The 18,723-nt window shown below is 33.9% G+C and overlaps 3 protein-coding genes across 4 annotated transcripts in view; 1 reads left to right on the top strand and 2 right to left on the bottom strand.

Annotated features, from left to right (window-relative positions):
• Window positions 1–18,723, top strand: part of LOC144843804 (SPRY domain-containing protein 7-like) — a 171,084-nt gene that overhangs the window by 94,106 nt on the left and 58,255 nt on the right. The gene's annotated exons all lie outside the window — the stretch shown is intronic.
• Window positions 1,803–5,840, bottom strand: LOC144842512 (sterile alpha motif domain-containing protein 9-like). Its single transcript, XM_078698960.1, has 2 exons — window positions 2,184–5,840; window positions 1,803–1,922 (listed from the first exon to the last, which is right to left on the bottom strand). Exon 1 carries the CDS (start codon window positions 5,838–5,840, stop codon window positions 2,184–2,186), a length of 3,657 nt encoding a protein of 1,218 aa, XP_078555086.1. The 3' UTR covers window positions 1,803–1,922.
• Window positions 9,238–17,180, bottom strand: LOC144842510 (sterile alpha motif domain-containing protein 9-like). Its single transcript, XM_078698959.1, has 2 exons — window positions 11,991–17,180; window positions 9,238–11,248 (listed from the first exon to the last, which is right to left on the bottom strand). The coding sequence occupies exons 1-2, from the start codon at window positions 17,136–17,138 to the stop codon at window positions 11,147–11,149; spliced, it is 5,250 nt and encodes a 1,749-aa protein (XP_078555085.1). The 5' UTR covers window positions 17,139–17,180; the 3' UTR covers window positions 9,238–11,146.

Genomic DNA, 18,723 nt, shown 5'->3' with positions numbered 1-18,723 from the left:
ATTTTATTCAAAAATCATGTAGCCCTAATATGGCGTGTTGGGTGTTTGAATATGACATACAAACTTACTACTTCTGACTGGAGTGAAACTTACAAGTAGTAGCCTAGTTTTGCCGAAGAGAGTTTGTATGTTTGTTTGTTGTACACATTTTCGTTGCACGCATTGCTACATTACTTACTTATTTGCTAGTTAGTATATAACAATTTATTGGGATGTTGGAAACTTAATTTTCAACAGAGAACCCACAACCAATTTGATAGCAACATACTACATAAAAGAAAACATTCATCTATGCTTGTCATCTATATAATGTACATTTTTCAAGATAATTAGTTAAGGTGTTACGTTTTCATATTGTGTTTTAAATTGTATTGTACTGTATCTATGTTTCTAAGCTCAGGAAAACAAATTTCATGTATGTAATATTATGATTGTGACAAAAATTGAATCTTGAATCTCTTGAACAGTGTATATAATACATGAGCAATCTTGAATCTTGAACTCATTCGGTTGGCTGGTGAATTATCACATATTATCTGATTAAAATAGTTTAAAGAACAAAACAAATCAATAAAAAGGAGTAGTATGATAAAAGCATCTTTCAAAAGTGTTTCAATTTCATAAAAATATTAATTACAGTTTCTTGTACTTAGTAGTTTACTTGTAGACTTAAACATCAGGGAATTTAAGCCATTCTCCAACTAGACTCTCCATTTCAAGTTGCTTTTCAAAATCATCCTCTATTTTTTGCAACTGTTGTTTGATATCATTTTCTTTACCAAGCTTTGTTTTTTAAAAAATAACAATATTATGCATAGTTTAAAAATAAAATTATGTTTTAGGATACAAGTCATACTTTATAGCAGAACATTGATTTAAAACAATAAGCTACTAAACTAATCTGATTTGTTTCCAGTTCTTTTCCTGTTGCCACTTTCTCCTTCAGTGACTGGATTTCATTTAATTTCTTTAAAAGACTTGTGTACTCCTTTTGATACTCCAATGCATTTATTTGCCTTACAACTTGCTTTGCACTTGATCTTGAGGAATAAGCAGATGGTTTACATTCATCCGGAATCGGTAGAGATGGTTCTGTAAGATGAGATGTTGCTTTATGTCTTACATAATATGCTACCGGTCCTCTCCAACTAAATCCAATGTAAAACACAACTTCTTCACGACTTTTAATCATCAAGTTATTTGATGAGGGCAAAGATAACTGTATAGACTCGTCAGTATATGGGTGTTTATAAATTACGTTGTTGTTACCTGATAAGGTTCCACTAACCATCAATAGATTTTCTTTGACATAGACACTCTGCCAGACTTGATCTGTTTGTCTTTCAAATTTAGTATTTAAAACGGACCTGGAGAAGTAGGCCCAAATGAACAGTAAGACAAAATATGTTAAATAACAACCCAAGATTTCAATAATAAACATTCGGAAAACAAACGTAGACAAGAATTGCGGAGCCGAGGTTGCATATCGGTACCCAAGTATCAGGTTCTAAATTAAGTAACTAAAATAATAATCTGATTGTTCGTATTCCAATAGTTAAGGAGAAAACATTTCAGACTCATGGTCATATTTTATTTTTATCAAAAGCTAATTTAGTGGCCTTCACATTAAGCGGAGGTTTTTGTTTTGTTTTGTTTTTAAACAAAGTCAAACTTAATCGGGACTATAGGTCATGTAGTAGGAGGAACGCTTTATTTTACCATCACCAAAAAAAAAGTAAAACTAAAAATAGTAAACTACTGTTATTCGAACATCAATCAATCAAAACTATACAATGATATCACTGATTTTGTTTTAAAAATGTATGTAAATATATTTTTCTCCACGTTCCTGATTCAGTCTGCTTTTTAAATCCTCCTCTTATAGTTTTCACAACCTTATTTAGGCCTACAGACTTTATTTCCTGAAAAAAAACCAAATTACCCGTCAGATTAAAAACAAAGCTTTTCAGTTGAATCAGTTGGTCACTTTTTAAAACAACAATTAATTAATATATGGATATTAACAAAAATAAATATGAAACATAGGAATAATTCAAATTACATTTACTCTTTTGTCAAACTATATAAGCAAAAACATATAAAGTCAGTCTTTGCTTTTTTTTCTCTTTTTTTCTTTTCGTTATCTGTTGTAACCTTTTATGATGTGATAAATTAATACAAACCTATGGTTCAGGAGGAATTGGTGCATTGACAGAAGGTTCTATTCGATGTGATGTTGATTTTGGTTTAACGTAGTACGCCACTGGTCCTCTCCAGCTAAATCCAATGTAAAAGACAACTTCTTCCCGGCTCGTAACGGTTCTGTTACTCGTAGAAGCAAGAGGTAATTGAATAGGCTTATCCGTAGAGGTGTGTTTAAAGGTGATGTTGTTTTTGTCAGATAACATTCCTTCAACCTTTAGCAGGTTTTTGTCGACAAAGGAACTCTTCCAAACATGATCATTTTCACTCTCTAGTTCTTTCTGGTTCCCTGGTATTTGACTGTGATGGACAATTGCGCTCATACCTTTTCCACTTCCGAGAAAGAAATGAACCGAAGGTTTTTTGCGGATTCGTTGATGTTTTAAATGACGTCCATAAAGTGGGTGGTGTTGCAGCTGTCCATCTTTATTTTTGTCTCCTCTTTGTGAAGTACTCCAACGGCTTTTAATATCATTTAGAGATTTCTTCATCCACAGCTTGTCATCATACTCATATAGGCCTCTATGCTCATGACTTCCTGGCCAAAGTAGCATAAGCAGAAATAATGGTGCATATAAGGTATAATATCCTTTTTCGTCACATTCATAAAGTGACTTGGCAAGTTTTATAACATCTTCGATGGGCTGGCATCTATTAACATTCACTGCCGATAGCGCTAAGTTAGTTAATATTATTATGCGCAAATCAAATGCAGAGTATGAATGCTTATTCTCCATAAGTAACTGTTGAATTGTTACCAAGCTTGTTTCATCTAACTTGAACAGTTTTTCACTACCGTAAACAACCTTATCTAGCTCGAACGGCTGTTCACTACCGTAACCAAAAAGCTGCTTCCGTACTTCTAAACGACGTAGGTCTGTTTTTACTGACGCGTCATTTACTTTGTCAATGGCAACAGACCCAAAATGTGCTTTCCAAGAGCGTAAAGAGCTGGTAATATTCTTCTCAATCTTTTCAGATTCCATTTTAGACAACTCTTTATGGATTGTAACATAATTGATCAAAGTATCGATAGCATCATTGATATTTCCCATCAAATTCTTCATTTGCCCGTGATATTCAGTCCATTTACCCAACATGTCTGGTTCATAAGTCTTGTCAATCAAGTATCGCTGTAACGTTTTGCGCTCGTCAGCAGAGGTTTCAAGACAATCAAGAACATCTAACATCTCAAATGCAATGCGAAGCTCACCAGAAACACTTGCCATGTTATTCTTATCAATTTCTTGAGATCTATGGAAATTATTTATGCCTTCAAAAGCTAAGAACAGTAGTCCACAACTGTCATCTAAATGCAGTATCTCGTGTTTTTCAACATATTTGCAATAAAATGCTCTTTGCAATTCGTGTTTATAGATCTGTCCCTTTGTGTCAAAGAGAAAGGAGTTGTTTCCTCTTCCCATTGAAATAGTGTTGTCTCTTGTCATATTAATAGCCGTATCTATGAACTTCAAAGCTTTAGCATGATCTTCTAGCACATAGCTGTAGTACCTTGCGATTTGTTGTGCAATTATAGGATCCTTTAGAGTACAAAATCCCTGAATAAGTACATCACACGCCTCTTGTTTGTCTTTTATTGCCAATATAAGTGCAGAAAACTGTTGATATGGAGTGGTAAGGAATCCGGTCTGACTTCTCTTAATAAGAAGATCATGTGTTCGCGCAGCAAGATATTCTGAATTTGCTGAGAGTAAATTGGATTTCAAAAATGTTGTCATTATGGAGACTAGAGGTTCTACATTTTCATCTTTTAAAATGCAATCAGCTACGATTGGATGAACAATCTTCAATCCTTTTACGTTTCCCACCTCAGGCATATCAACTGTAATCGTTAGAAGAGAACAATCATCTGATATACATGGTTCTGGAACTTTTCGTCCCTTGCTTGTAGAAGATCTAAATCCAAAAAACACATCACAACATGGGATTGGAATAGCGGTATTACGTTCAAAATTACTGAACAGTGAGCAGAATGTTAACAACATGAATTCTTTGATACGATGTTCTTTAAGTTCTTTAATCATTCTGCCGACTGCGTTTTCAACATACTCTGTTTTAAAGTTTTCCTTCATCACCATAAAAGCAAGAAGGCGATCAGGTTCAAAGTCTTTGTCACTTTCCTTTTTAATTGTCAGTTTATTGTGTTTTTCTTTAAACCATCGCTTCTCTGTGTCATTCAACGATTGCTTTAAGGCGAATTTACACTCATCTAGAGTTGGTAGCTCATGTTGTGAAATATACCTTTCACAATTTACAATAATACATTTGCGTCGTCTTGGAATGTCTTTTGTTTTGTACTCCAATGATCTGACCATATCATTTAAAACGGCACCGGAAACGTTATCACTAACAACAACAAGAGGCAAACGTTTGCACTCTCGTTCTCCATAGTTCCACATGTCTAATATTTGGGTTTCGGTTTTATCAGTAATCTTATTTAGAAGGATGCATCTGTATCTTTTCCGAAACTCCCATAAAACATGTTTCATAACAGTACTTCCGCCAGCACCAGGTTGGTGAAACAAGTGAAACCAATGAAAAACTGTTTTCTCAGGGATTTCTAGTTGCTGCTTTGGCCGTTTAATTGTGTTATCAATTGCCTCTACCATTCTACATTGGACATCTCGTTTGCATACATGATTGTATCCCATATCATTGAACTTAAAATTCCATAACGATACTTCTTCCCCTTTATAAAAATCCAACTCTGTATCCTTGCGAAATATATCGAAGTCTGGGTGATCTTTATTCATATCTGTGTTGTCACATTCGTTGTATGTAATCACCGATAAATCATCCCATTTTGATCTTTGTTTTTCGGATAACCTGCATCCTTTTCCATCAACTGTTGGCAAAATATAATCGGATTTGACATTTACCCCTTGCATTCGTAAGATTGTATCATTTAAAATTTGCAATGGAACAACAACTAATCTTTCTTCTAGCTCATCTTGAAGGCAGTAGCGTTTAACTAGTTTACACCATTGATCGAAAACCTCTCTCTGTTCACAGATAAAGATGATACGATGGATCCCAAAGTCGGTATAGAACTTACGAAATGCTTCACTCAATATTTCAATGCAGTTAGGCAACAAGATAAAAATTACAATACCTGGCTGTTGAATAGTATCTAAAAGGAATTCAACAGCGGTATCCATGTAGCGACTGCGTTCCTTGATCCAGGACATTTTGTCCAAAGCATCATTATGCGACCTTCCATTACAAACGATCCATTTAGGAACGTCAGATGGCGATTTCAACTCGGCTGTATCTTTCAATTCACACAGTTTGACATCCTTCTTTAAATTCATTACCTTACAGATGCCATTTTTATTTGAATTGGCATCAAAATCAAAGACGGCCTTCCACTTTACTTCAGTAATGAACTTCAAAGTTTTATTGGCATTTTGAATGTCCGTAGCTGGTACATTAACTACAAGGATTGCACTATAGACTACATCAAATGTCGCTTTCCATTGTGAACCCCCAAGAAGCAATTCCCGAATCTTACGTTGGGTTTCAGACAAATGTGCTATTGCTCGTTTATTCCTCTTTTTCTTGCTTGGTTTATTTTTTTTAGGTTTATCATCTGTTTTATTTCGTTGTGTATTCTTCATTTCTACTTGCAAGGCTCTTCCATTAGTTTTGTTTGTTTTATGTTCTTTTTAAAGTTTTATTTTACGGCCTTCTGCTCTGGAAGTGTGGGCAGTTGAGCTGGTTTTCTGTATGCCTGAACCATTTCTTACATGTTTAGGCCTCGCTCCTGTATTCTTCTCTACTTTTGTGACCTGTTTGGTATTTTCATAAGTTTCTTTAAACTTGTGTGATGGTGAGACGACTTCAGCTGCTTTATCATGTCGTTTTTTTCCATTATTTCCTCTATTAAAATCATTGGTTTGCATTTCGACGTATGCAGCAGAATCTTCTGAATTTGTCAACCGTGTACATGATGGACTCTCTTTAACATTTATAGAATTTAACTCAGGTTCAGGCGGACTGCAACCATCTTGATCTGACATTGTGCTCAATCAAGTAAAGAATGCATCCAATGCCTATCCCTAAAATTAAGAATGTTTATGTTTACTTATAACCGGTATTTATTTTCATATATTGGTACTTTTGAAACTGTTAATTCTGTTTTTTTTTAAATGATGACGTACAGTATCTAAATAGATCTATGTGACCGGGTGCAAGAAGTATATTATTACGGTATACCTATATAGTCATATATAGTATACCTATTGTCATTGGCTAGTAATATCTACCTATATCTTATCCAACTTTCTCGGGTTGGGAATTGTACCTTGGTGGCGCTGCTATTCGCTTGTCTTATCAATGAGGCCTTACACGACTCCAAATGTGATTGTTTCAAAGTTCAAACAACCTTAGCAACTTAAATTATAAGTTAATGATATTGCTAATGGGACAATAACCAGTGCAACAACAAAATTATCAAATACAAGTTATGCAACTGGTTCAATCCCAAGTTATCTTTGGTAAACTTTATGATAATTATTAATGCCCTTGTACTGACTGGTCTTAAAACGCTTTTGCGGGGTTAAATTTGCCCAAACGTTCTCAAAGTCTCAATGCTTCGAACTCAATACTGCCCTACTCTGAGAAAAGGGCTTAACCATTTTTTTTTTTTGAAATTTAGATTTTTGTCTTATTTGACTCTTGAGGGATACTCTATCACTTGAATTGACCAGTTATCCCAAAATATGTCTATAAATATGAAATTTATGATAATAATTATAATTATTGGGGCTTATCTACAAACACCTATAGAAATAATTTGCAGCATTTGTTCGCTTCACTTCCCAATTAAGCAATTATAATGAGGTAGATTTATGCTATCATCAGAAAAGCTTCTTTCATATATTTTGTATTTTTCAACTTATTCAGCAAATTACCTGATCTAAATTACATATTTTATTTATTTTAAGTAATATTACTAAATATTTAGGTAAAATTTGATCAAAAATCAAACAAAAACCTGCAAAAGTACCTGTTTTCGAATATGTCCTGCCATTTTCAAGTTCAAAAATAATTCGGAAAAAGGCCAGAATAAAAATGATAATTGAAAACTATGACAGATATTTGTTTTTATTAATGTACTTAAATACTAAAATATATTCATTTGAAAATAAAATACTACATGAACTTTTGTAATGAAAAACAAAAACACGTTTCGGTTGCAATTACTCAAAAGTATAGTTTTTTTTGTAGATAAGCCCTTTCTCAAAGTAGGGCAGAATACCAAGATACATCAAATGTAACATGGGCACACCGACATGTATAAGTATGCCTCTAAACGTTGACGGACGTCTGAAGATTGTAACAATGTATTTTAACATTAATTTCAATGAGTTACTGTAGCTATACATTATCTTAAACTTTTAAAACAGTTCCAATGATTGTACATTACAAGCAATTCAGTTTTATTACTGCCACAGCAGAACAAAATTCTTTAGAAATGGAATACGATCTGGAAATTGGAAATTCCAAATTCTTTTGTAATACTTCTATAGTGGCAATATTGATATCATGACAGCAGATGGAATACGGTATACCGATACTGTATTTGTAACAATAATAGGCATATTATTGTGAATTGTTTCAAATCATTATCAGTAGATACTGTAGTTTTAATCCATTTCATTTTACTTCTTGAATGTATTGGCCCTTAATGTTATTTGGCCTAATGTCATTTATACAGTGCAGTCACTGCTAAAAAACAGGCCTATAAGTTTTACTGAAAATATTAACCATGCTGTTTGTAAATATAACATTGCTAATCAATTTCAATTTAACAAATCACAAACAAATCAGTCAGTACCGAAGTAGGCTACCTAATTATTTTACATTTATAAAAAGGTACTTTCGGTATGTTTGTAACTAGAGGCTATATCGTAAATGATCAATAGAACGTTCTTAATGATCAATGAATACCAAGCGGAGTATAGATATGTTCAGGAGGATACTAGATTATCTATGAATGTCAGGCCCTTACCAGATTAGTTAAATTCAACATGCAATAGTAATTGAAAGTAAGTTTTAACAAGAAAAGGATCGACTTACCAAATTGAATTGAAAATAACTGGATAATTACTATTTCGCTTGTTCGGGCAGCAATCACGGCAAGCAAAATGTACAGTACAACTTGTTGTGAGTCGCACCCTGAAATGGAAATTGGAAATTTCAAATTCTTTTGTTACGTTAACAGTAGTGTAGGATTCATGGCACTGGTATAGGCTACATTGTTAACAATGTTTTGATTCACAACATGGTGTGTCGAAAGTACGCTGCATTTGTAAATTACAACCTGTCGATATAGTACAGTGTAATCAATATGATCGTCAATCCAGAGTTTAACCACAAAAGAATAAAACAAAAAGGGCTACTGAATCTGAACGACATAATATAATATTGGTTTTCCACAATTGGCAGATAACCATTGTGATTGTCAGGATCTTTGTTTTTTATTTTTCAGTGTGCAGTGCTTTATTCTTCTTTCTATCCGCCATTTTGTCCGGAAGATTTCGTTGTACACAGTACAAGTTACACGCGTTTTTTACGAAATTCTATGATTAGTCATAAATTCAAAACCAAAAGACATTCTATTCTATACTTCACAAAACGGACCAACTTTCTGTAAAATAAAAATGGCGTGCTACGCAGGGAACTGGGCTATAATGCGAAAACCAATAAACACGAGATACAAAGAACATGCGCGTCCACAAAGCGTCCAATGCGCATCTCCAGCAGCATCGTGACGGATTTATTTTACAGAAACAGAAAAAATCAATGAAATACAATTTATTAAATGTTGATTTATATTGTTATTATTAATTTGAGTGCTATTTTATTATCATTTATTTAAGAATGATGGGTACGTCAGACAAAATTGAATCTATGTCATAAGTTATGATTTCGCTTAAAAAGACAAGATAAACGACAACTTGACTGTTTCTTTGTAATTTTATTTCCTTTAAATTACATTTTGTTCGGTAAATAATGGTCAAAATGCGTAAGTAACTCTGCTACATTTGATACCATGAAAATATAATTTATTTTTTTTTTCATATTTCCTAATTGCAATATTTGTTTGTTTATTTCTCAAATACAAATATTATACAGTAGTAGTATTACAATAAGATGACATCGGGTATGAATTGCGTCTCACATATACACAGAGCCAAAATCGCATCTTGGACTTGCACAGTGTATGGACTCTAACCTTACGGTTTTCATTAAATATATCATTTCATGCTATCATCATAATTATCTAATTTTCAAACTTTTGCATTCCTCTTTTTTTCAGGATATTTTATATTCCTCCTCTGAGTTTATAGCATCGCTACCCGAACACGAACAAGATAGTGATTTCATAAGTACCATTTTAATGACTGTTTATAGTCTTTTATTACCATGTTTTATCTATATATTTTAATTAACATCTTCTTTAAAATTGTAAATGAAAGAAAAATGGTTTTATATTTAATTCAATCATCCTTTTATGTAAATATGCATGTACTGTTACCACTGTAAGAATCGTATATATCTTATATATATTATTATCTTATTATATTATAATTATATATATATAAAACAGAAAATTATAGAATAATATATAAAACAGAGAATTATATATATAAGTCTCGGTTGGGGCGACTTTTTCTCATTCTCACAGATTTCCTCATCTTTATCGTTTCAAATTAATTAATTAAATTTCAGTATATCACCGGGCGGTTTAGAATTAATGTTCTTTGCCTAATGTGTTTATATATATTTATATATGTTTCAAATTAATTAATTCAATTTCAGTATATCACCGGGCGGTTTAGAATTAATGTTCTTTGCCTGTTGTGTTTTTATATATAAAAGTATCACTTCAGAGATCCCGCCTCGTGAATAAAAATACTGTAAGATGAGGGCGTATCAATTTGATCTCTGGTGCGCGTGCGTACAACTGAGGACTAGTGCTGTTCCGCCGTACATCGAGTTTGAACAATACCATGAAAGCCCCAGTGGTCTAATGGTTAGGACAACTGTATATCAAGCAGACGGTCCGAGTTCGAGTCTCGGTTGGGGCGACTTTTTCTCATTCTCACAGATTTCCTCATCATTATTGTTTCAAATTAATTAATTAAATTTCAGTATATCACCGGGCGGAGAATTAATGTTCTTTGCCTGTTGTGTTTATATATATATAAAACAGAGAATTATAACCCAAACAAGCCAAAAAAGTTGCCTAAGTATTATGCGACATTAATATGGCGGCATTAAAAAATAAAATGTAAATTCAGGGGTATAAACCTCAACCAAATAAATCACGGATCCACGCGTTCCTCATAGAATCCTGTAATTTAAGTTAGTCTGTAAATTGTTTTTCTAGGCGACTACAGAAACGAGTTCAAAATTAAGCAATTACTAGATTTTATTAATATTCATCTGTAAAATAGTTGTAATTGAACCAACCACCTTGCATTTGTTTAAATCAGCTTCTAATCACAATTAGCTTTAGGCCCGTTGATACTACGCAACTTAACAATCGACGATAAGTAGACACACATACATTTGTATTATAGTCCTAGAACTATAGGATAACCATTTACGCTGTTTTTAATGGAAGTAATATTTTTTTTTAATTCAATCAAATGACGTCATGATCAATAAGAACCAAGGAAGAGTGATAATACGTAATTTCACTCTTCTCTGATAAGAACGATACAATCATTGTATCGTTACCTTCTAAATCATGACGTCATCTGGATTGGACCATTAAACCTGTCTGTTGAAAAACACTAAAGCATGCACAAGATTCAATAAAATATTTATATCTAAATAGAAAATTTAAGCACTTTATATTCTAAAAATACAACAAAACTTGAAAGTACATATTAAAATTAGAGTAAAAAAGTTATTCTCCTCCTGAACTTGACATTTCAATCTGTTTTTTAAACTCTTCTTCTAATTTTCGCAGTTGTTGTTCAAGATCACGTTCTCGATCCAATTTCATTTTCTGAAAATATAGTAAAATACTGTTACTTTTTCATACTTACATACAGCGGGTCTCACAAATAAAGTAATCCTTCTATAGATAATAAATGTTTGATAACAGAGAGAAAACGTAGAAATATTTTTTGCATGTTGGAAATGTGATTCCGGGAATTTTACAGAAAAGAGACGCTACCGTATGGTATTTTTGGAATTCTGAGAAAGAGATCAAATGGATCACATTTTAGGCTTTACTGTAGTTTAACATGTTATAAACAAGTTTAGAAATTAAGTTACAAAAAAATAAATAGTAATGGTTTTCTAAAAATGTCTTTTCGCAAACGACCATTTTTCGAAACCTGGCATCCATGGACCATCCTCATCATTGTTTTTGTTTTTTTGTCTTGTGTGGGGTCTTCCCACTTTTATTATAATTCTCAGATTTATATGTATATATATTATATATAAAATAAAGGTACATTGTAACAAATAATTATTTGTATGAATATTTCTCTTTCTATTGTATATTACTAAGATTGTTACAAGTTAAAAGTAGTTAAAAAGTAGGCATATTTACATAAAAAGATGATTGATTTCAATATAATAACCATGCTTTCATTTACAATTTTAAAAAGGTGTTAATTAAAATATAAAGATAAAACATGGTAATAAAAGTCTATGAACTGTCATTAAAAACGTACTTATAAAATCTTGTTCATGTTCGTCATCATTGTTATATAAATTGCATATTACAGAATTGTACAAACCTGGTTCTTTTCAAGCATTTTCCCTTGCTTAGCTTTCGCCTTCAGTGTCTGGATTTCAGATAATTTCTTTTCTAGATGTTTGCACTCCTTTTGATATTCTAGTGCACTTATTTGCTTGACTTGCTTCTCAGTTGACTTTTTTGGATGAGCTGCTGGTCTCCATTCAGGAATCGGTATATTGACAGAAGGTTCTGGCAGATGTGATGTTGCTTTTGGTTTTACGTAGTACGCCACTGGTCCTCCCCAGCTAAATCCAATGTAAAAGACAACTTCCTCCCGACTCTTAATGGTTCGATCACTCGAAGCAAGGGGAAATTGAATGGACTCATCTGTATACTTGTGTTTAAAGATGATGTTGTTATTTTCTGATAAAATTCCTTCAACTTTTAGTAGATTGTCACTGACATAGGAACTCTTCCAAACTTGATCAATATCCCTCTCGAGTCTACTTGGATTTGATGAAATCTTACTTTGATGGACAAGTGCTCTCAGACCCTTTCCACTTCCGAGAAAGAAATGAACCATTGGCTTTTTACGAGTTCGCTGATTCTTTAAATGACGTCCATAAAGTGGGTGGTGTTGCAGCTGACCATCTTCTTGTTTGTCTCGTCTCTGTGATGAACTCCAACGGTGACGAATGTCTTTTAGAGCTTTCTTCATGGAATTGTTATCGTACTCTTCTTCAGGCTGATCTCGTGGCCAAAGAAGCATGAGAAGAAATAACGGTGCATATAAGCTATTATATCCTTCTTTTTGGTCACATTGATCGAATTCCTTGGCAAGGTATATCATCTCTTTGATAGGCGGCAAATCATACTGACATTTTGTTGTGCTTACCGCTGCTGACAGCGCTAAGTTGGTAAGTATTATTATGCGTAAATCAAATGCAGAGTATGGATTATTTGCCAAAAGTAACTTTCGAATTTTAAGCAAATTGCTTTCTTCTAACTGGAACAGTCTTTTGCTACTGTATCCTCCAAGTTTTCGTGCTTCTAGACGGCGTAGGTCATTTGCTGTTTCCGCTGATATTTTAAAATTGTCGCTAATGTTAATGCAGCCAAAATGTGTTTTCCAAGAATCTACATAACTAGTAATCTTAGATTTGACATCTTCAAATTCAGATTTACCAACTTGTGTGAAATTAGACCACTCTTTTTGGAAGGTCAAATAATTAGTCATTGTATCGATAGCATCATGAATATTTCCCATCAAACCTTTCATAGGAATGTGATATTCAGCCCATTTACCCAACACATCTGGTTTATAGTTCTTGTCAACCAAGTATAGTTGCAGAATTTTGCGATTGTCAGCAGAAGATTGAAATATATCAAGACAACAAGCAAGAATATCTAACATCTTAAATGTAATGTCAAGCTCACCAGAGACACTAGACATGTTCTTTTTGTTATCGATTTCTTGAGATTTATGGAAACTATTTATGCCATTGAAAGCTAATTTCAACAATCTCGAACTGTCATCTATGCTTAATAGCTCATGCTGTGCTATCTTCGAATAAAAAGATCTTATCAACTCTTTTTTGAAAATCTGTCCCTTTGTGTCCCAAAGAAAGGTATTGTCTCTTCTCATATTGATAGCTCTTTCAATGAATTCTAAGGCTTTAGAATGATCTGCTATCTCCAGATTGTAGTACCTTGCAATTTGTTGAGCAATCATAGGATCATCTAAGATATGGAATCCCTCGATAAGTACATTACATGCATCTTCTTTATTAACTTCTTGTATTGCCAATATAAGGGCAGAAAACTGTTGTTTGGTAGTGGAAGCGAGCCCGGTTTGATTTCTCTTTATAAGAAGATCATGTGTTCGTGCAGCAAGATACTCTCGACTATGTGATTTTGCAGTGAGTAACTTGGACTTTAAAAAATGTGTGACTAGGGAACCCAGAGATTCTTCTTCTTGTAGGATACAATCAGCTACAATTGGATGAACAATCTTTAATCCTTGTACACTTCCAACCTCATTTATGTCAACTGTAATCATCAGGAGAGAACAGCCTTCTGATTTATTGTGTTCCCATGGACATTGGCGTCCTTTTCTTGCAGAAAATTCAAAACCAATAAACTCATCACAGCATGGGATTGGTATAGTTGTATCACGTGCAAACTTGCTGAACAACGAACAGAATTTAACCAGTTCAAATTCACGGGGATGATGTTCTTTAAGATCATCAAGAACTCTCTTAACTGCGTTTTCAACATACTCTGGTTTAAAATCTTCTTTCATCACCATAAAAGCTAGAAGGCGATCAGGTTCAAAGTCTTCGTCGTTTTTCTTTCTTTTTTCCAATTGATTGTGTTTTGTTTGAAACCACTGCTTCTCGTTGTCATGCAATGATTGCTTTAAAATGAATTGACACTCACCTAGAGTTGGTAGCTCATTTTGTGAAATATACCTTTTACAATTCAGAACAATGCAGGTGCGGCCTGGGATATTTTTTATTTTGTACTCCAATGAAATAACCATATCCGTCAAATCATCATCAGAAAGGTTATCACTAACAATAACAAGAGGTAAACACTCCCTTTTGCCATTGTAATCTCGTTCTCCATAGTTCCACATGTCTAATATTTGAGCTTCAGTCTGATCAGTAATCTTATTTAGAAGAATGCATCTGTAGCTTTGCCGAAACTCCCATAGAATATGCTTGACAACAGTACTTCCACCAGCTCCAGGTTGGTGAAACAAGTGAAACCAAAGTATTTTGACCTGCTGAGTTGGTTGTTTAATTGTGTTATCAATTTCCTTTACCAATCTAAACTTGACATTCCGTTGGCATACATGATTGTAACCCATGTCATTGAATTTAAAATTCCAAAAGGAGAGTTTTTCTCCTCTATAAAATTCCAACTCTGTATCCTTGCGAAATGTATGGAAGTCAGGGTGATCTTTATTCATATCTGTGTTGTCACATTCGTTGTATGTAATCACCGATAAATCAACCCATTTTGATTTGTCTTTTTCCCATAAGCTGCATCCTTTTTCATCAACTGTTGGTAAAATGTAATCGCATTTAACATTTACACCTTGCATGCGTAAGATTATGTCATTTAGACTTTCCAATGGAACAACAACTAATCTCTCTCGTAGTTCCTCCAGAGTACAGTACCGTGTGACTAGTTTACACCATTCTTCAAACACTTCGGTAGTTTCACAAATAAAAACAATTCGATGAATCCCGAAGTCTGTGTAGAATTTGCGGAATGCTTCACTCAGTACCTCCATGTTGTTATGAAATAAAATAAAAATCACAAGACCCGTATCCTGTCGAATAACACTGGCATTAGAAAAGAATTCAATAGCTTTATCCATATAATGACAGCGTTTCTTAATCCACGTCATTCTGTCCATAGAAGAGGTCTCGATGTCCGTACGTCCATTACAAAATATCCATGTTGGAACCTCCGCATAATTTATTTCAGATGGTGAAGTTACCTTGGCTAGGTCTGTTATGCCGTAAAGCTTTACCTCCTGTTTTGATCTCATTACCTTACAGGTGCCATCTAAATTTGATTTGGCATCAAAATCAAAGACAGCCTTCCATTTTACCTTTGAAATAAACTCAAAAGTTTCATCAACATTTTGAATTTCCGTACCAGGTACATCAATTACAAGGATCGCATCATAAACTACATCAAAGGTCGCTTTCAATTGCGAGTCTCCAAGCAGCAATTCCCGAATTTTGTGTTCAGCTTCAGAAAAACTTGATACAGACTTCTTCTTTTTCTTACTTGATTTACGTTTAATGCTCCGCAAATTTGTCTCTTGTGATATACATTCCGTTGTATTTTTAGTCTTGGAGACGTGTGTTATTGTGCTAAGTTCAGGTTGCGGGTCTTTTTCTTCCGTTATGTGCGTTTTTTCCAGCTTTGTTGATTTCATTATTTCACCAGTTGCATGTTTCTCAATGTCAGAATCTCCAGTTTTCCAAGTTTCTGAACTCTTCTTTACATATTTAGGCCTCGCTCCTGTATTTCCAATCTCTCCTACTCTTCCCTGTCGGCGGTTTTTGAAATATCCATGTTGTAGTCCTTCTTTATTTGTTCCAGTTCTTTCTAATTGTTTCCTTGATTTTTTATATGTCGTTGAAATAGAATGTTTTTCAGTGGTACTCACATCTTCTGAAGTAGTATTGTCTTCTTTTTTACTCACTGCAGTTGGTAATTTTATGTTTGTAGGAAAATTATTGGAACTGGTCATTCTTGTTTCTGTACCCTCTCTTACATATTTACACTTCACCGCTGTAATATCCTCAACTTTTGAATGTCCTCTGGAACTTTCCTTGAATCTATTTGGAGATGATGGAACCTCTGGTTGTTGAAAATCTTCTTCGCTAATTCTTCCTGTTTTTTTATCAGTTGCTGTACTCGTTGTTTTGGATACATGTGATGGAGATATGCTTGCTGGAGATATGCTTTCTGGAAAATTATTGGAACTGGTCATTCTTGTTTCTGTACCCTCTCTTACATATTTACACTTCACTGCTGTACTTTCAATATCCTCAACCTTTGAATGTTCTTTGGCACTTTCCTTGAATCTATTTGGAGATGATGGAACCTCTAGTTGAAGATCTTCTTCGCTAATTCTTCTTGGTTTTTTAGCAGTTGCTGTACTCGTTGTTTCGGATACATGTGCTGGAGATATGCTTGCTGGAGATGTGCTTGCTGGAGGTATGCTTGCTGGAGGTATGCTTTCTGGAAAACCGTCGGAAATGGTTATGTCTGTATCTGGACTATCCTTTAAATACTTCACTGCTCTACCAATCTCTTCCTCATTTTGAATTCCAAACATAGCCACAGTGGAAGCTCGACCGTCTGGTAATTTACTGCTTTCGGTATCAATAGACATTTTCTGGATATCTTGTGAGATTTTCTGCAAATGTAAAACCAACATTAGTGGACCGAGTGGGAGATTGAAATCTTCCATAAAGTGCTCTTCTCGATATTTCAAAAATTTAAAACCAGTCAAATTCAGGTTTGTGAATTTTTCTGCATGAATAGGAGGTAATCCTATTTGTAATAATACTTCAGACACTCTTGTCGCACTACAATCGTCAGTTATAGGTTTCCAATTATCCTCTTGTCCTTCCGGTAAGTCTTTTCTTTTCTCTTCTAGACTATATTGAATCATGCGTAAGTCAGTCTTTTGAAGTTTAAATTCCTTAAAAATCTTGTCCTGTTCTTCATAATATATTAGCAGATTCTTCCCAATAAATTCCTGCTCATAAACCTGATTTGCAAGTTCTTCTAGACGAAGTTCCGAAAGCCATTGCCTCACCTGGTTCTTATCCCACGCGGCTATCTTCTGGCTTTGGCCTTGAAAATAACAAGTGTTTTCTACATAAACGTAACATTTACATGGATATTCCATCAACTACTGTGTCATATTATAATATGTACACTAAAATCTAAAGTCTCATCTAAATACATGCTTTGTTATACAGTTATAGGCCTATACTAAATACACTTTCTTTATGTAAAAAATAATAAATGCATGGGGAATACTATAGGCTGGAGATACTTACAAACGGCTTTTAGTTTGGATAAAACTGCTGTATACACGTTCTCGTCAATATGTGATGACCACGTTTTGCAAAAGTGTTCAATTTTACTTTCTGCGACAAAAATTTTGGCAAACTCTTGAATGAATTTTCCATTTTTGTGATTTTCCATCAGATTTTCCAAGGCATATGTGTCATGAACTGCCACAGTGATCTTCAACGACCCCGATGTTATACAACATAAAGCTTGACCTTTTTTTTGCATCCAATTTTCAATCTCAGACAGCTTCTCTATAGCTTCCTGTTCAGTTTCTTCGCATTTACCATCCAAATTATTTGCATAATATGAACCGATGTTTAGAATCATTGCCATGACCGACATAGGTTTACTTCCTCTTTCATGGCGTTCATGGTCATCTTGTTGTTCCTTTGTGTTTTCTTCGTGTTGATTCTTTTCGTGGACGACGTTGACTGTTATATCTATTTAGTAACAAAATGAAGATCACATACTACAGGTACACAAGATATAGTTAAGAAAAGAGGGGGTGACTTTTCATTCCGTATTGATTTTTGTATGAAAATAAGACGAATAAAAAACATTATAAATTGTTACCTTGACAATTTTTCATAAGTATGTTGTTGTTTCCTTCAAATTGTATCTTTTCATGTGATATGGTTATTTTTTTGCCATCCTTGGTACAATGAACCACTTCAGATGGACTGCAGTCATCCTGATCTGACATGGTAAATTCAAGTCAAGTTCTCCCTAAAATTAACATTAAAATTTTAACAATGTGTTGGGAAAAAGATTGTTATCAAATTGTATTTAACCATGGATGAACAAATAAATGTTTTTTCCTCCATGATTTAACTCATGGTTCCTGGTATTTGCAATCAATAATTGAGTTCCGCAGTAAAGTAATTTCCCTAACGTTTTTGAAAATCAAAAGGTAGGCCTACTGGGTTTACAGTGAATAGGCCTACTATAATTAGTGTTCCTGCTTCCATTTATAAAATAATTCGTTATAAATTGAAGAAATCTATCAATGGTGGTTTTAAAATAAATGTCACTGAGACCAGACAGGCTAGCTCCGTTGACAGAAAAATAGGAAATAGTTTGAGATTAGGCCTACATATTTCAACATTCTCAAGGTCGTCAGAAAATACATGCGTATAAGGGCCTGCTATTGTACATAATATTTACGATATTACCGG

This window comes from Antedon bifida, chromosome 5, assembly GCF_963402885.1.
Source record: "Antedon bifida chromosome 5, ecAntBifi1.1, whole genome shotgun sequence".
In the NCBI taxonomy this organism is placed as follows: domain Eukaryota; kingdom Metazoa; phylum Echinodermata; class Crinoidea; order Comatulida; family Antedonidae; genus Antedon; species Antedon bifida.
The sequence above is the reverse complement of the archived record's forward strand: the minus strand, read 5'-3'. Positions and strand labels throughout refer to the sequence as shown.